The following is a 14,515-nucleotide window of genomic DNA, read 5'->3' on the forward strand; positions in this document are numbered from 1 at the left end:
TCAGATTTATTACCATATTTGAATGAGGCCTGAAACCGATCTGAGAGAATCGGAATCCACGTGGATTTTTCCTGCTTACGCGTTCGTGGGTTATATCCGATCTGTGCCACATGGAAGTGAAAAAAATAAATAAATCTGAATTGGGTCACTTGAACCATATAATGCAAATGCGGCCATAAACTAGCGTCACTCAGGTCAACACTGTTTAAAAACAATGACGACAACATGAAATGCTGACCCTATTAAACTTTCTTAACAAAGAGAAAGTGTTATTTATTTAGTGTTATTCCCCCAAAGAGTCCTGATAATCTTTAACAAAACCTCCATTCTGTTATTTTTCCGATGGATAAGTCCCATTGTAAACATTTTTCGTTGAATAACCTACTCCAGGTGTCTTCAATAAGCCTTTTTAAGTCTAAATGACATCAGCGAGTGTTCATTTTGGACCCTGCATGTAGGACCACCTCGAGAGGATTGAAGTTGTGTCGCACAATACGTGCGTTTAAATTCAAAATGAGATCAATTTCAGCGGCAGGTGGTGTAAACACTCTGGCAGACATCAGGGAAAGTGAATAGACATGAGAGAGTAGCTTAAATGCAACAACAGATAAAGTGTATTCATCTACAACTAGCTGGAATTGTGACTTATTTTAGGGCAGCCTTTCAGAACTGTCTTTTTCACTCAAGTTTCATGCGTCCCTCCTAAGAGGCGGAGTCTAACAGGCAGAGTGGGAGGGGCGTGGGAGGGGCTAATCACCAAGGGCTCCACGTGCTGCTTGAGCTCTTCCAGATGTTCTAAAATATTCTTCTTTGTGATGATGCCCAATACAATCCTGCAACACACACCGTGACGACCATCACTCAGCAACAAAAATTACACCGACAACTCAAGTACAAACAAATAAAAACAACATAAGAGTAACAAGACAACAGAAGCAATATCAACAGAAATTTACTGAGATCATCAAAATAATCAGCTGTTTAGAGTTGCAATTAAACAAAGCAATTAAACAAATTAAATGAATATAATATAATGTTAGCCGCCACCATGTGTGTGAAATAAAAAGGGCTAAATAAGGATTTGAGCGTTAGTGACTTTACCGTACAGGAACCAAAATGATGGTTTCTGCAGTCAGATTATTGTTTGTCTCTGGAGATCTGTAACTCAGAATAAGGTCTAGACTCAGTTAGTGTAAAGTTTACTGTACCTGTTGTCGTCATTGTGTAATGTATGCTTGAATAAATCTGTCATTAAGAAAGCCAGCTTTATCTTGCAACAACGCACTGGAGAATGGAGATCATTACACAATTAAAAATTTGCAATTTAAGTGAGTATTGATTATTAATTAATTAAGTTATATTGCTTGCTATAATGCAAATTACATTACTGGACAGTCGCATTCTGCATTAAAGCAAGTGAAATGAGTATTTTTGTCTGCATTAGCATTTGAATGGTCTGGCTCTTGCCAACCGTCCTTTTCCTCTGCGATTTGTCGAGCTCTTATTTTTGTTGTTGTTGGAAACGGCATTTGCAGGATCTCTGTAGAGGAACTGCTTTATTTAACAGCTTAAAACTCCCTCTAGCTGTAATGAGGAGAAACTCATGGCTTGAACAGATATAAACATGCCACGCAGAATTTGATCATGTTTATACCTTACTTGTTTGTCAGGATCTTAAAAGAAAAATGATCTGATAGGAAAGATACTTTGTACCCTTTAAAAATATTCAATACATATATTAGTGCTGTCAAATCGATTAATTGTATCTAACATAAAAGTTTGTAAATACACACACAAACGTATATACACACACACACACCACAAATATATAATACAAACTTTTATGTTAGATGCGATTAATTGGTTATATAGGGTAAACGTATCAATTTCATGTTAGCTTAATTTCATAATCAGAATGGGATCATCAGTGTGTAGGGATGAATTCTGGGATGCCATTGAGTTGACTTGGGGAAAAGTGTCCCATTCACCCTGAATTCACCCCTTTTTTTTTTACACAAGGCAGATTTATGTGCAGTTTCCTTGCATGCTTTTTTGTTGCACAATAAAGTGCTTTATTTTTCTGTTTATGAATATTTGCTTCATTCACATTTTTCTCTTTTTTTAGAGTTTATTTAATAATTTGGAACCAATTAATCTCTAACGAGGTTCAATTAATGGGCTTTTACACTTCACATGTCTAAATGATTGCATTGCTAGATTAGGGTAAATGTACCTATTAAGCTCACCAAAATCTACATTGAGACTCAGGGTATTGGTTTGAGTACAAGAAGTTATGTCAATAATATTTTATTTTATTTTTAATGACAAAAGCGTTTAAATTAAGATGTACATCATTAAATGCAAAAGGTCTGGCTGTGCTTAATGGGGACATGTTTGTACCCTTCACACCCCTGTTGCCATTGAGCTCACAACATGTGTTTTTGGGGAAAATCTTGTTTATTTTAAACAACAAATTTTTAAAGAATCATTTTATAAACATTTTTTAATTAATAAATATTATTAAATTCAATTTAAAAGGACAATTTTGCTAAATAAATAATCTAGGTCATGTATTAAGTTCATACATATTTTAATATGAACAGCGATTATTGAAAATATCGATGAAATTATACATCGATATCACACTGAAGCTGTGATTGTCATAGTCGTGACCCTTCAAGCTCACCGCACAATAATATGAAGTCTTTAATAAATACAGCCGTGTAAAACCACAGAATATCAATAAACTGTACATTTATAATATAATGGATTTAAAAGTGCAAGCCAGTAATGCCTGTGAAGTGATGTATTAGTGTAGCACACAGTCTTATACAGCTGGTAAGCTAACAATGTTCTGTAGCATCTGCGCTGTGTTGCTAAAACTATCTTTTGGATCGACTGTAATTATTTCCCACATCCAGGTTATATTATACTGATCGAAAATAAAGGCTTAAACATCTAAAAAAAACGCATATTTAAGGGGCTCCTCTTTTGATGAAAGTTTTCAGACAACATTCAAAATGGCCGCCAGACGGTGTGAACACATGAATACCCATATCTCAGTGTGCAATGGACTGATTAGCTTGAAATTACAGGAGGCATATAGTAACAAACACATCAATTGGTTAATACATCAAGTAATTTCTTTTACAATCTGAGCTCAAAGATAGTGGTGCACTGTAAAAAAACAAAAATCCAATGGAACATTTTCAAGTGACTGATCATATCTACATTTTTTAGTTGGCCAAATTGAATTTCTGTGAATTAAATTGCATCAAGGAAAATTTTCAATTGGAGACCTGATTTTTTTTTTTTACAGTGTGTGCTTAATGGGTACATGAGCTTAATAGGTACGTATGTATGTATATATATATATATATATATATATATATATATATATATATATATATATATATGAAAAAAGTCAGTGGCCATTTTGGATAATGGCACAAAGGAATCACTAAATCACAGATTTGAAACTGATTCATGGAAAATACATTATTATTCAAATGCTTTTAATATTTTCTTTTTGGAAGACTTGTATGCTCACCAAGGCTGCACTTATTTGATAAAAAATAAAATAAAAAAAGGTGTCAAATATTACTACAATATAAAAACTATATATTTTATATATTTAATAACTGGTATTTTAATATATTATACAATGTAATTTATTCCTGTGATGCAAAACTGAATTTCCAACAGTCCAGTCTTTCTTTCAAAGCATGTAAAAAAAAACCCCAAAAAACTTAATTATTCCAAACTTATCAAAGTCTAACTATGTTTATTCGAGATTGGGAATCTAATCTAATGGCACACTTTATAATAAACTTGAAATGTACACAAAAAAAAATGCTGCTTAATTTTGTATAACCAGTAAAATAATTGCGAATATATATTGAAAGTATTCAATATCGTCCCGCCTGTTTAGATACTGTCAGGTGTAAAAAAGTGTGTGTTTTGACAGGAGGTTCAGTGTGTGAAATCCTAGATGAATGACACCACGAAACCCATCAGCAGATGTGTGTGTGTGTGTGTGTGTGTGTGTGCTGATGGGACATATGTTAGTTGAAACACAACACAGGAGGAGGAAAGAGACTCGGTCGTCCCGGCGGACACTCACCCGTTGTGCGTCACAAGGCACTGGCGCAGGCCGAGTTTGCGGAAGATGTCCACCACGATCTCCATCGGCGTGTGGTCGGTGACGGTGAAGGGGCTCATGTCCAAAATGCCGCGGAGCTTCAGCGGCCGGGGACTGTCTGCGGGGAGGGTCGGGGCATGCTGGGTAAAATAGATCCGCGAGTTCAGGATTATTCCCTCCTGCTTACGCCGGGCGTTTTCTGAAAAGAGCAGAAACAACCATTTGAAATACAATTTAATGTGTGAATTTCATGAAAACGTCACATTTCACACCAAACTGAACAGCGAGAGACGAACGTCATTGGTTTGTTCCTGCATATTAAGATTGGAAGAGGAAAGACGTTAACAACATTTTAAACTACACCGTCATATTTAGTCTATGGTTCCTAAATACGTGTATTCATCAAGGATGCATTACATTTATCAAAAGACATTTATAATGTTACAAAAGATGTTCTTTTGAATCTTTTTGAAATGTGGTTCTTTTAAAATGTAACGCGTTTCTACAGAAATATGAAGCTGTTTTCTGAAGGATCATGTGACACTGAAGACTGGAGTAATGATGATAAATTCAGCTTTGATCACAGGAATACATTACACTTATTAAATTACAATATTAGGGCCCTATGAAATCATTTTTTTTTCCATTGAAATGTTTCTGGATTCCGTTTTTTTTTACTCAATTTTAATGGTTTTAATTGAATTGAACAAATTGATTGAATTTAACAACAATATTTATATGAATATATTTTTTGTTAAACCTTTAATAAATAAAAATATACATGTTTATGGCTCTAAGAAATACATTTTTCTTTCTCAAATTCAGTTTTTTTTTTTTTTACCAAATTCTGTATTTATTTATTTTTTTTAGTTTTCTGAATACCATTTTAATGGTTTAATTAAGTTTTAATAATCAAAAATAATGTCTAATTTTCTTAATGTATACATTTTTTCATTTCTATGATTTTTTTCCCTCCAGAAATTCTGTGTTGTGTATTTCAATTTTTCTGGCAATCAAATGAATGCATAAAACAATAATTGAATTGATCTTTTAATCATATGAAATCGAACAAACTTTTCTGTCAAAGTGCTGTTAAAATTAAAACACTGAAGTTTTGAAGTTTTGACTCACTCTAATTTTGATTATTCTTTAAAAAAAAAATAGAGCTTTAATAATTATTTATAACTATTATTATTATTATTATTATTATTAGTGTTTATATTACTATAACATTGAGAAGTAGCTTAAGTCTACTGTACAACAGTAATATATTTCTTTAAGTTAAACCAAACTCTTATTTTGACGTGAAGACTTTTAAGTTTGTGTGTGTTTATTAGACATGTCAATAATTTCTCTCAAATTGAAACGTTAAATGACTCAGAGCGGCTCTAGAGATGAAGCTCACGCATTCATGTCCTCAAATAGTGATGTGCTAGAGGCTGAAAACACAGTGAGTGTCACACGTGCTTCAGTGTGTGTGTGTGTGTGTGTGTGGGAAATGAAACCGAACGACTGCACCATTCATTCACACAGAGACACATGACTTCATGACTGGTCTTTCAGCGGTTTAAATCACCTCCTCCTTCATTTATAGTGCTTTTCACAACTCAGATGCTTCAAAGCAGCTTTACAGTGACAACAGGAACTTTGAAGTAGTTTTGAAACTATACCATCATCATCATCATCATCATCCCCGCGCGAATATATTCACAGACTCTAGTCTATATCACGATTTGAGTGTCCTGACCTGCTTTTGATTTACTCGTCAACAATATGACAAATTCCAGATTCTGTGTTTTTCGATTGTGGAAATCATAGGGTCCTAGAATATATATTTTAATCTAGTTTTCAATATAATCATATTAAAGGGTTAGTTCACCCAAAAATGCAAATTCTCTCATTAATTCCTCACCCTCATGTCGTTCCAAACCCGTAAGACGGGTTCATCTTCAGAACACAAATGAAGATATGTTTGACGAAATCTAAGAGCTTCTGACCCCTCCATAGACTGCCATTTAATTAACACTGCCAAGGCCCAGAAAGGTAGTAAAGACATCGTTAAAATAGTCATGTGACTCCGAGGTTCAACCTTAATTTTATGAGGCGACGAGAAAACTTTTTGTACGCAAAAACAAACAAAAATAACGACTTTATTCAACAATTTTGTTCTGGCCTGTGTCAGAGTTATACTGCGTTCACACCGAACGCGAACTGAGGATCAAATTCGCTTCTATCGCGTCACGCTTGAACATGTTGAATCCACTCGCCTGTCCAAAGCGAATTGGATGCGTGTTTAAAGCGAGCGTTTGAAGCGAAATAGACGCGTGTTCGAGGCGCTCCAGGAGCTGCGCCTGCCAGTACTTCCGCCTGTCCCGCGCCCGTATAGCTACATATGACTGCTCACCGCCAATATCAGCCATTCCTCCATGTTGAATGAGGGACTTTTTTTTTATTAAAATGCATGAAAGAACAGTAACAGCAATTTACATCATTGTGATACCATCATAATGCAATAATACGCCAAGGTCCTTCAGTCTTTCAGTCCAGATTAAGTGCCAAGTCCTTAAAGGGGGGGGGGTGAAACACTCAGTTTCAGTCAATCTCATGTCAATCTTGAGTGTCTATAGAGTAGTACTGCATCCTTCATACCTCCGAAAAGTTTAGTTTTATTATATTTCTAAAAGAAAGATAGGCTGTACTGAGTCTTTCCTGAAAAAACCGAGCGGCTGGGGGCGTATCGTGTGGGCGGAGCTAAAGAATCACGAGCACGCGCAGCGATTGCGTTGAGAGCTGAGAAAGCTGTGACATCCTTAAACGTGGAAAAAAATGTATCCTAAATAAACCATGGAGATCAATCGGATTTAGGCATACATATATGATCCAGAATCAGATCTAGAGGCTGAAATTGAACAGGAGAAGCAGCAACGACGACTCCAGCAGGAGGTCTCAATGGTGTGTAAGTTACTGTAAAACTTATATAATGTTACCTGCTTACAACGGCTTGTCATGCGTGAGTTTTGCAACATTTGTTTGTGTCTACTCATGGTTTATGAGGCTATAATTTGGTTTATGGACTGTTGTATGCGATTTAATGTTAGCAGTAGCTAGCATGCGGAACGGTTTTCCATGTCAGACTAGTGCGTGTTTACATAGAAAAACAATGAATATTAGCGCATTTGAATGAACGAGTCGATAGCTAACAACACAAAGACATTTGAAGCAGTTTTACTCACTGCCTGCTTCCAACCTTAATCGCTGGAACCGCTCCATCTTTCAGCGTTAAGGTCCTTTCACACTGGACGCGATTTTGACAGTTTTATTTTTTGATCAGCTGTTTGTGTAATGAGTGCTTTCACACCGAACGCGAATGTGCTGCGGCGAAAAAACGATGTTTATTTTTTTCGTGTCGATGTCGATTTTTTTTAACACTCGCAGCGACAGAAAAGGCTTAAACCAATCACATACAAGGAAACAAAGGTGACGAAATGTCCAGTTGATGTCACTAGCCATTCAATCAACATTAACCGTTGCCAGGTGTCGCATTTCTCACGAGATGCAGCTGTGTTTGCCCACTATAGGCTACAGATATTATAATCAATAAATTGATTTTTTTTTTTTATCTAATTGCGTCCGCGACTATGGAAAGTGAATGTGTTTCCGTCAGTACGACTGTGGCACTTAAATGTTTACATTGTGACTCAACTGGAAACACAGCAGCTCCGGATCGAGCCGTTCCTGAAGACTGTGTGTGTGTGTGTGTGTGTGTGTGTGTGTGTGTGTGTCTGGTCAGATGCGCTGCTACCGTCTCTGTCTCTCGAGCTCCTCAAATTGTCCCACGGACATTTGAAAGTAAGTGCGGAACAGGCCATGATAAAGTTTTAGCTCCTGTAGAAGATTAGCAAACTCCCCTTCAGACTCTCTGTTCTTCAAGACTGGGTGCACACAAAACCTTCTTCTCGGTCTTTTAAAGAAAATTAAAAGCTTGTCTCCACTGAATGATTACATGTCCGTGTTTCTCAGCTGTCGGCGCAAATGTTTTGGAATGTTGGAGCTCTGAAACGTCACAAACTCGCGTCGCGGCTGGTGTGAATGGTTTTGACGCCAACTATTCGCACACGAAATATTCGCTTTTTCCGCTTCGCTTTTTCGTTACGCGTCCGGTGTGAAAGGGCCTTTAGACGAGCTACAAATCCGCCGTCGAACTGGGCCTTGTATATAAAACAATCGTTGCCGAAATGCAGGGATCCCATTAACGCTGGGTTCTTTGGAAAGCTGTACAGGTTTGTCTTGGGTTTCCCGGAAAACCAAAAACACACACCTTTGGTGACATTGTTGATTTCGTGACGTCCTATGACTGCAGCGCAGCCAGCTTCCCTAAAGCTGAGCACAGCGCAATAATGGGCGTGCATTTGCGCTCTCGCTCTAGTAGCGCGCACGCCCTACCGGGAGAAGAGCCCGTACGGCCCGTACAAGGACATTCCGTCCTAGCTTACGTCAGATGGACCCATACTCGAAAAACACTTTCCGAAACTTATGAGGAACCAGAAGGAGTATTTTTGCACAGAAATACTCAATAAAACGTCCAACCTTAAAAAAAAAAAACCTTTGTCCATGTTTAGCACGGAAATCTAGGTCTTTAACGGTATAAAAATCTCAGTATGCATGAAACAGCATTTCACCCCCCCTTTAAACACAGCCACTGTTTTGAATGAGTGACTCCGGGCGGGCCTGCCCCCGTTTATCACGTCACTTAATAATAATAATAATAATAATAATAAATAATTACATTTATATAGCGCTTTTCTAGGCACTCACTCAAAGCGCTTTTACATAGAAGGGGGGAATCTCCTCAACCACCACCAATGTGCAGCACCACCTGGATGATGCGACGGCAGCCATATTGCACCAGTACGCCCACCACACACCAGCTGATTGGTGGAGAGGAGACTGAGGGATGATCCCAATCGTATATATATATGGGGATGATTAGGAGGCCATGATGGACAGGGGCCAATGGGCACATTTTTTTTGGCCTGGATGCCGGGGTTACACCCCTACTCTTTATCGAAGGACATCCTGGGATTTTTATTGACCACAGAGAGTCAGGACCTCGGTTTAACGTCTCATCTGAAGGACTTCACCACATGACCGCAGCAAGCAGGCTCCTGATTGGATAACGCAGCGCGTGAACAGACACCAAAGTTACATTTTTCAACTCCGGAATCAGACGCAAATTAGCTTCAAATGCGTGAATGCACAAAAAGCACCAAATAAAATCACTCGCACAAGACACCCAATTCGCCTCTTCCGTGCGGAACTGGACTCGTGAATGAGGCGAAATCGTGTCCATCGCACCGCGCCAAACGCACCGCAGGACCTCCAGACGCGTGTCAATGCGACTTTACATTGACTTAACATGGAAATCACTCGCTCCAGACGCTCAATTCACGTTCGGTGTGAACGCAGCATTACACAGTTTACGCTGTAAATATAGAGCAGCTCCTGAGTCGAATTAATTAGCAATTAAATTAAATTAAATGGCAGTCTATGGAGGGGTCAGAGAGCTCTCGGATTTCATCAAACATATCTTCATTTGTGCTCCGAAGATGAACGAAGGTCTTACGGGTTTGAAACGACTTGAGGGTGAGGAATTAATGACAGAATTTACGAACTGCGAACTATCCCTTTAAGAAATGAGACAAACTGCAATCAATGTGCATGTGTTTGTGTTACCTATGGCGATGGTTATATCCCTGCGCAGAGCGAAGCCCACCAGTCTCTGCGACTCTTTGGAGACGATGACGGGGAAGCCGTTGTAGCTGGTTTCGGAGATGATGGCCTGCAGCTCGGCGAGAGTCATGTCGTCCTGCGTCAGCACGGCCAGCGGCGGGTCGCTACGGCGCGGCCGCATCACCTCCCGCGCTAGCGTGGTGTGCGTGAACTCTTCCTTCGCGTCCAGGAAGGGATATCCGTTCAGGCGGATGTGGGCTTCATAGATTCCCTCTCTCCCGAAGGCATCGCCCACCCATTTGCTGGTCATCACCACGGCCGCCATGAGAGGAACGATGTATTCCAGCCCTCCGGTCAGCTCGAACACGATGACCACCAGAGACACCGTCATACGGGTCACGCCACCTACAGCGGGCGCAGTGAGACCGGTCAGACAGGCTGGGAAAGACACACACGAAGGTCAGAGCGTGCATGCATACGCACCCAGACAGGCTGCGGCGCCCACCATGGCGTACAGCCCCGGAGTGATGCAGTCAGCGCCCACTTCACACCACTCTCTGAACAGGAACCAGTCGTGGTGATAATACGCCAGCTGCTCCACGGCGATGCCCACGATCCGCCCAGCGATCGCACCGATGGCCATACTGGGGATGAACAGACCCGACGGCACCTGACCACAGCAAACACACACAATACACCGTCAACAAAAAACATTTCAGGTCTCAAATCGTCAGGCTGCTTGATTGCAATTCCTCTCATTTCTTTTATTATTATATTTAAAATTATATTAAAGTACATATAAGACCAATTTTGTGCATTGCGACATTATTTTAATGACAATTAAGCACATTTTCTGCGTAAAATATTATCGCAACATACAAATATCTTGCTCTCGCTACTGTAATGTGAAAAGCAGTGTTATAATTTTAACGGTTGCTACTTTGTTTTGGTAGAACTGGTAATATCCACTCAAATTTGTTTTGTAAATGGTGCAACTGCAATTTTTACTTAACTCAAAGGCTCTTGAATATTCATTGGGTCATGCTGACGTTGCTCTGAAGGCTTCTTAAAAGCGGCCAATCACAAAACCGAATTAAGATTCAAGAGCAATTACTATAGGATTCAAAAAACCTGCTTTGTAGCAAATCAGTTGGACCTAATATGCAGATGTCATGTACACATAATTAATATTCATGAGTCGTGCCTTCACCATATAGAAGTACTGGTCAATATTAGTGATGTATAAAAAAGGTAACTAGGTAAAAAAAAAAAATTAAGATTTAAAAAAATTTGGTTTCACATTTTATTTTATTGTAAAGTCTATTAGCAATACCATATTTGTAAGCTTTTTTTGTAAGTGGATACACAATGTTCAACTACAGTTGGTGAGACTTTAGTGATAATATCTGTTAAAAACTAATAAAATAAGAGAAACTATTTCTAAATAATATGGCTATAACATTTTAATAAATTAAATAAATAAATCTGTGATGATAAAAACACAAATAAAATACACATTTATACATTGTATGGCCAAAGAATTTAAATAGACTAATCTTTTTGTTTTGTTATGTTAACATTAACATTATTAATGTTATGTAATGGTCATTAAATAAAATAAAAAACACAAACAAAATAAAATATAGAGATGACAGATTGTGTATGGCCATAAAATGAAGAATGTGTCAATTTTATTTTATTTGTGTTTTTTTTTTTAACTTTATGGCCATTAAATGTGAATAAAACGGACACTGCATGAAAAAACATTTACAAAAACGAATGAATATGTAATTTCTTGCAACATTGATTTTTCTCAAAGTTTTTTTTAGAATAACGATTCATTTAAAAACAAATCGCACCAGAGTCATGAAACATGGCCTAAATGTACAATGGTTGAAATGCTGTGGCATTGAAAATGCTCTGAAGTACATTGATATTAAAGTTCCGCAACAGTGGCATCACAACAAAGACATGCGAAGCGCAGCGGCCGGCTGCTCACCTTCAGGCCGAAGGTGAAGATGGTCATGATGATTTTGAAGACGAGCGCCAGGCTGAGCTGCCACATGGCGGAGTAAACGCCGGGGGTGGCGGCGTCCGATCCCTCGGGATACGCCTTGCTGCCGTTCATCTGGCTGCGGTACTGGCAGAGCTGCGACGACTCCAGCGGGCCGCAGTCCGTGAACAGCTCCTTGATCAGCTCGCTGGTGTTCTGCCGCGTGTACGGGTTCGGGAACGCCACGATGGCCGTGATGGCCGCCACCGTGATCACCTCCAACACCGGGTACTTGCCTGAGAAACATTTCACCACAAGATCAGAAGAAACGCTAATCAGGGTTATCGTCGTCAGCTAAACAACTAAAACTATGTTCATTACTTGAAATAAGAAAAAACTAACAAATATAAAAAAACACAAATAAAATAAATGACAAAGGAGTGTTCATTTTATCAGCTATTTTCAAATTTAGTTTTAGTCCTGTGTCAAATGTACTTAGTTTGTCTCGTCCTGTTTAGTCACATTTTATTCAAATAAATCTTTTAGTTCTACTCAATGAAAAGTCTCGTCTTTTTTCATCAACAACATTTCATGTTGATATAATCACAGTTATCGTTTAATGAAATTAACACTTCTACACATTTTATGGCCATATGGCTGTCAATTTTATTTCTTGACACTTTTTTTTTTAATTTTGTGGTCATATGTTAATAAATTATGTTAATAATTTTTTTACAAAATGTGTTAATTCATGCAACACTGATGTTCACAGTTTCTCTCAAAGTTGCTGTTAAAATAATGATTGCAACATCCTTGCAACATCCAACATTCACATAAATATGTGTTGTAAATAACTAACTTAAAAAAAACCTTATAGACATATTAAAACAAACTTATACTGGCACAGTCGCCTTTGGCTTGCTCAGTTGGGGACACTAAATATTCAACTATATTACTGATCTGCTCATTTCATCTCATCATAAAGACATAATTAAGAGATAAAATGTTGAAAATATGATTTTAAAAGTGCTCATTTTTAGATAAAAAGTCAAAAATGAGACATGCTAAGTCATTGTGAGATGAACAGTTGAAATTAGGACTTTAAAAAGTCTGACATAATTCAACATTTTGGATCCTAATTATGAGATAAAAAGCTGAAATTAGATTTTAAAAAGTCTAAATTATGACCAGAACACACACTAAGACATTTAAGATATTAAATCATGCTGATTTTTTAAAATGCGTTTTTAATTTTTTGATTCACACTTATAATAATAATATTGACATTATTGTTTTCATTTTTTGCAGAATATATATACATATTACATGCGTTTGTAATTTTTTTTTACAAGCATCTGTGTGTGAAATGCGCTATAGAAATAAAGCTGACTTGACTAATACAAATGACAAATTTTAAAACATAAAAAACAACAACAAAATTCCTTAAACTTTTAACTAAAATTAAGAAGAGAAGAAAATATAAAATTAAATCGAATTCAAAATATTCACTACAGTTGTACAACAATGTAGTCTGGATGCCAGCCGAACTTAGCCCCGCCCACAACATTTTTACTCGGGCAGTTCGGTCTGGACTTGATCCGTAGAGGACTAATTATGCCCGAACAGAAACTGGACCAATGAAATTGTCAGGGCGGGCTTTAGACGATGATGGACAGATGATAAACGTAACGTAATCATCCACGTCATCAAAGGCGCTTGGGTTGAGTTTGTTCTAATCCTAAACTTGTTCGTATATGCGTTCACCTTCACTATTTCTCTCAGAAATGATGATGGTGTTGGTAAGTACTCTGTGTATCCTTCAATTCTTTTTTTACAACACCGGCAAAGATCGTTTACACTCATCTTTTTCTTCTAACGTTAGGCTACTTATTCCAGCGTGCGTGCAGACAGGGTTGCCAAGTTTTTACAACAAAACCCGCCCAATTGCTCCTCAAAACTAGCCAAAAACAAGCCCAATAGCTTTCCAGGGGGGTTCTTTGGCAGGGCTGCCTGCTAAAATTCACATTCCTGGGTCTGTATATCACATAATTGGTGTCGCTTCAACCCGCGGACATGGCAACACAGTGCAGTTGAGTTCTGCTGACATTTGACAACTAAAGTTATGCGTCGCTCCGTTGCTCTGATTGGCTGTAGGTCTATCCAATTGAGGTCTTTCCTGGTTCGGTTAAAACACATTTACCTTTATGCATTTAGCAGACGCTTTTATCCAAAGCGACTTACAACTTGGGGGTACAATAAACGGTTGGTCGTGAAGAGTCGAGTGAGCGCAGCAAGTGCCTGAAACACTTAGTTCGTGTGCATTTCTCAGTGTAGCACAGGCTAGAGTAGGGAGGGAAAAGGGAAGAAAGAGTTTTTATTTTAAATTTTTTTGTTATAAAGAGGTTAAGTGCTCATGGAAGAGATGAGTTTTTAGTTGACTTTTGAATGTTGTCAACGAATCAGCGTTTCGGATGGCGGTGGGAAGATCGTTCCACCAGCTGGGAACGTTGAATGAAAATGTTCTGGAAAGGGATTTTTTGCCTCTCTGTGATGGTACCACAAGCCTTCGCGCCTTAGCTGAGCGAAGGCTTCTGGTGGGGGTGTGGACTCGAGTCAAACAGAGCCACAGAGCCACCAAACACGCCCCATAA

The 14,515-nt window shown here is 38.3% G+C and overlaps 1 protein-coding gene across 11 annotated transcripts in view; it reads right to left on the bottom strand.

Annotated features, from left to right (window-relative positions):
• The window catches only part of clcn3 (chloride channel 3), a 93,669-nt gene that overhangs the window by 10,573 nt on the left and 68,581 nt on the right, over window positions 1-14,515 (bottom strand). For 8 of the 11 annotated variants that reach the window (XM_079811061.1, XM_079811066.1, XM_079811056.1 and 5 more), the window contains 5 exons: window positions 11,871-12,160; window positions 10,355-10,541; window positions 9,875-10,276; window positions 4,124-4,340; window positions 758-833 (listed from right to left, as the gene is read on the bottom strand). In XM_079811061.1, coding sequence (XP_079667187.1) covers window positions 758-833; window positions 4,124-4,340; window positions 9,875-10,276; window positions 10,355-10,541; window positions 11,871-12,160 — 1,172 coding nt within the window. The remainder of the gene's footprint in view (window positions 1-757; window positions 834-4,123; window positions 4,341-9,874; window positions 10,277-10,354; window positions 10,542-11,870; window positions 12,161-14,515) is intronic. The other 3 variants (XM_079811058.1, XM_079811060.1, XM_079811065.1) reach the window with 1 other exon arrangement.

This window comes from Gobio gobio, assembly GCF_949357685.1.
Source record: "Gobio gobio genome assembly, chromosome: 2".
NCBI classification, from domain to species: domain Eukaryota; kingdom Metazoa; phylum Chordata; class Actinopteri; order Cypriniformes; family Gobionidae; genus Gobio; species Gobio gobio.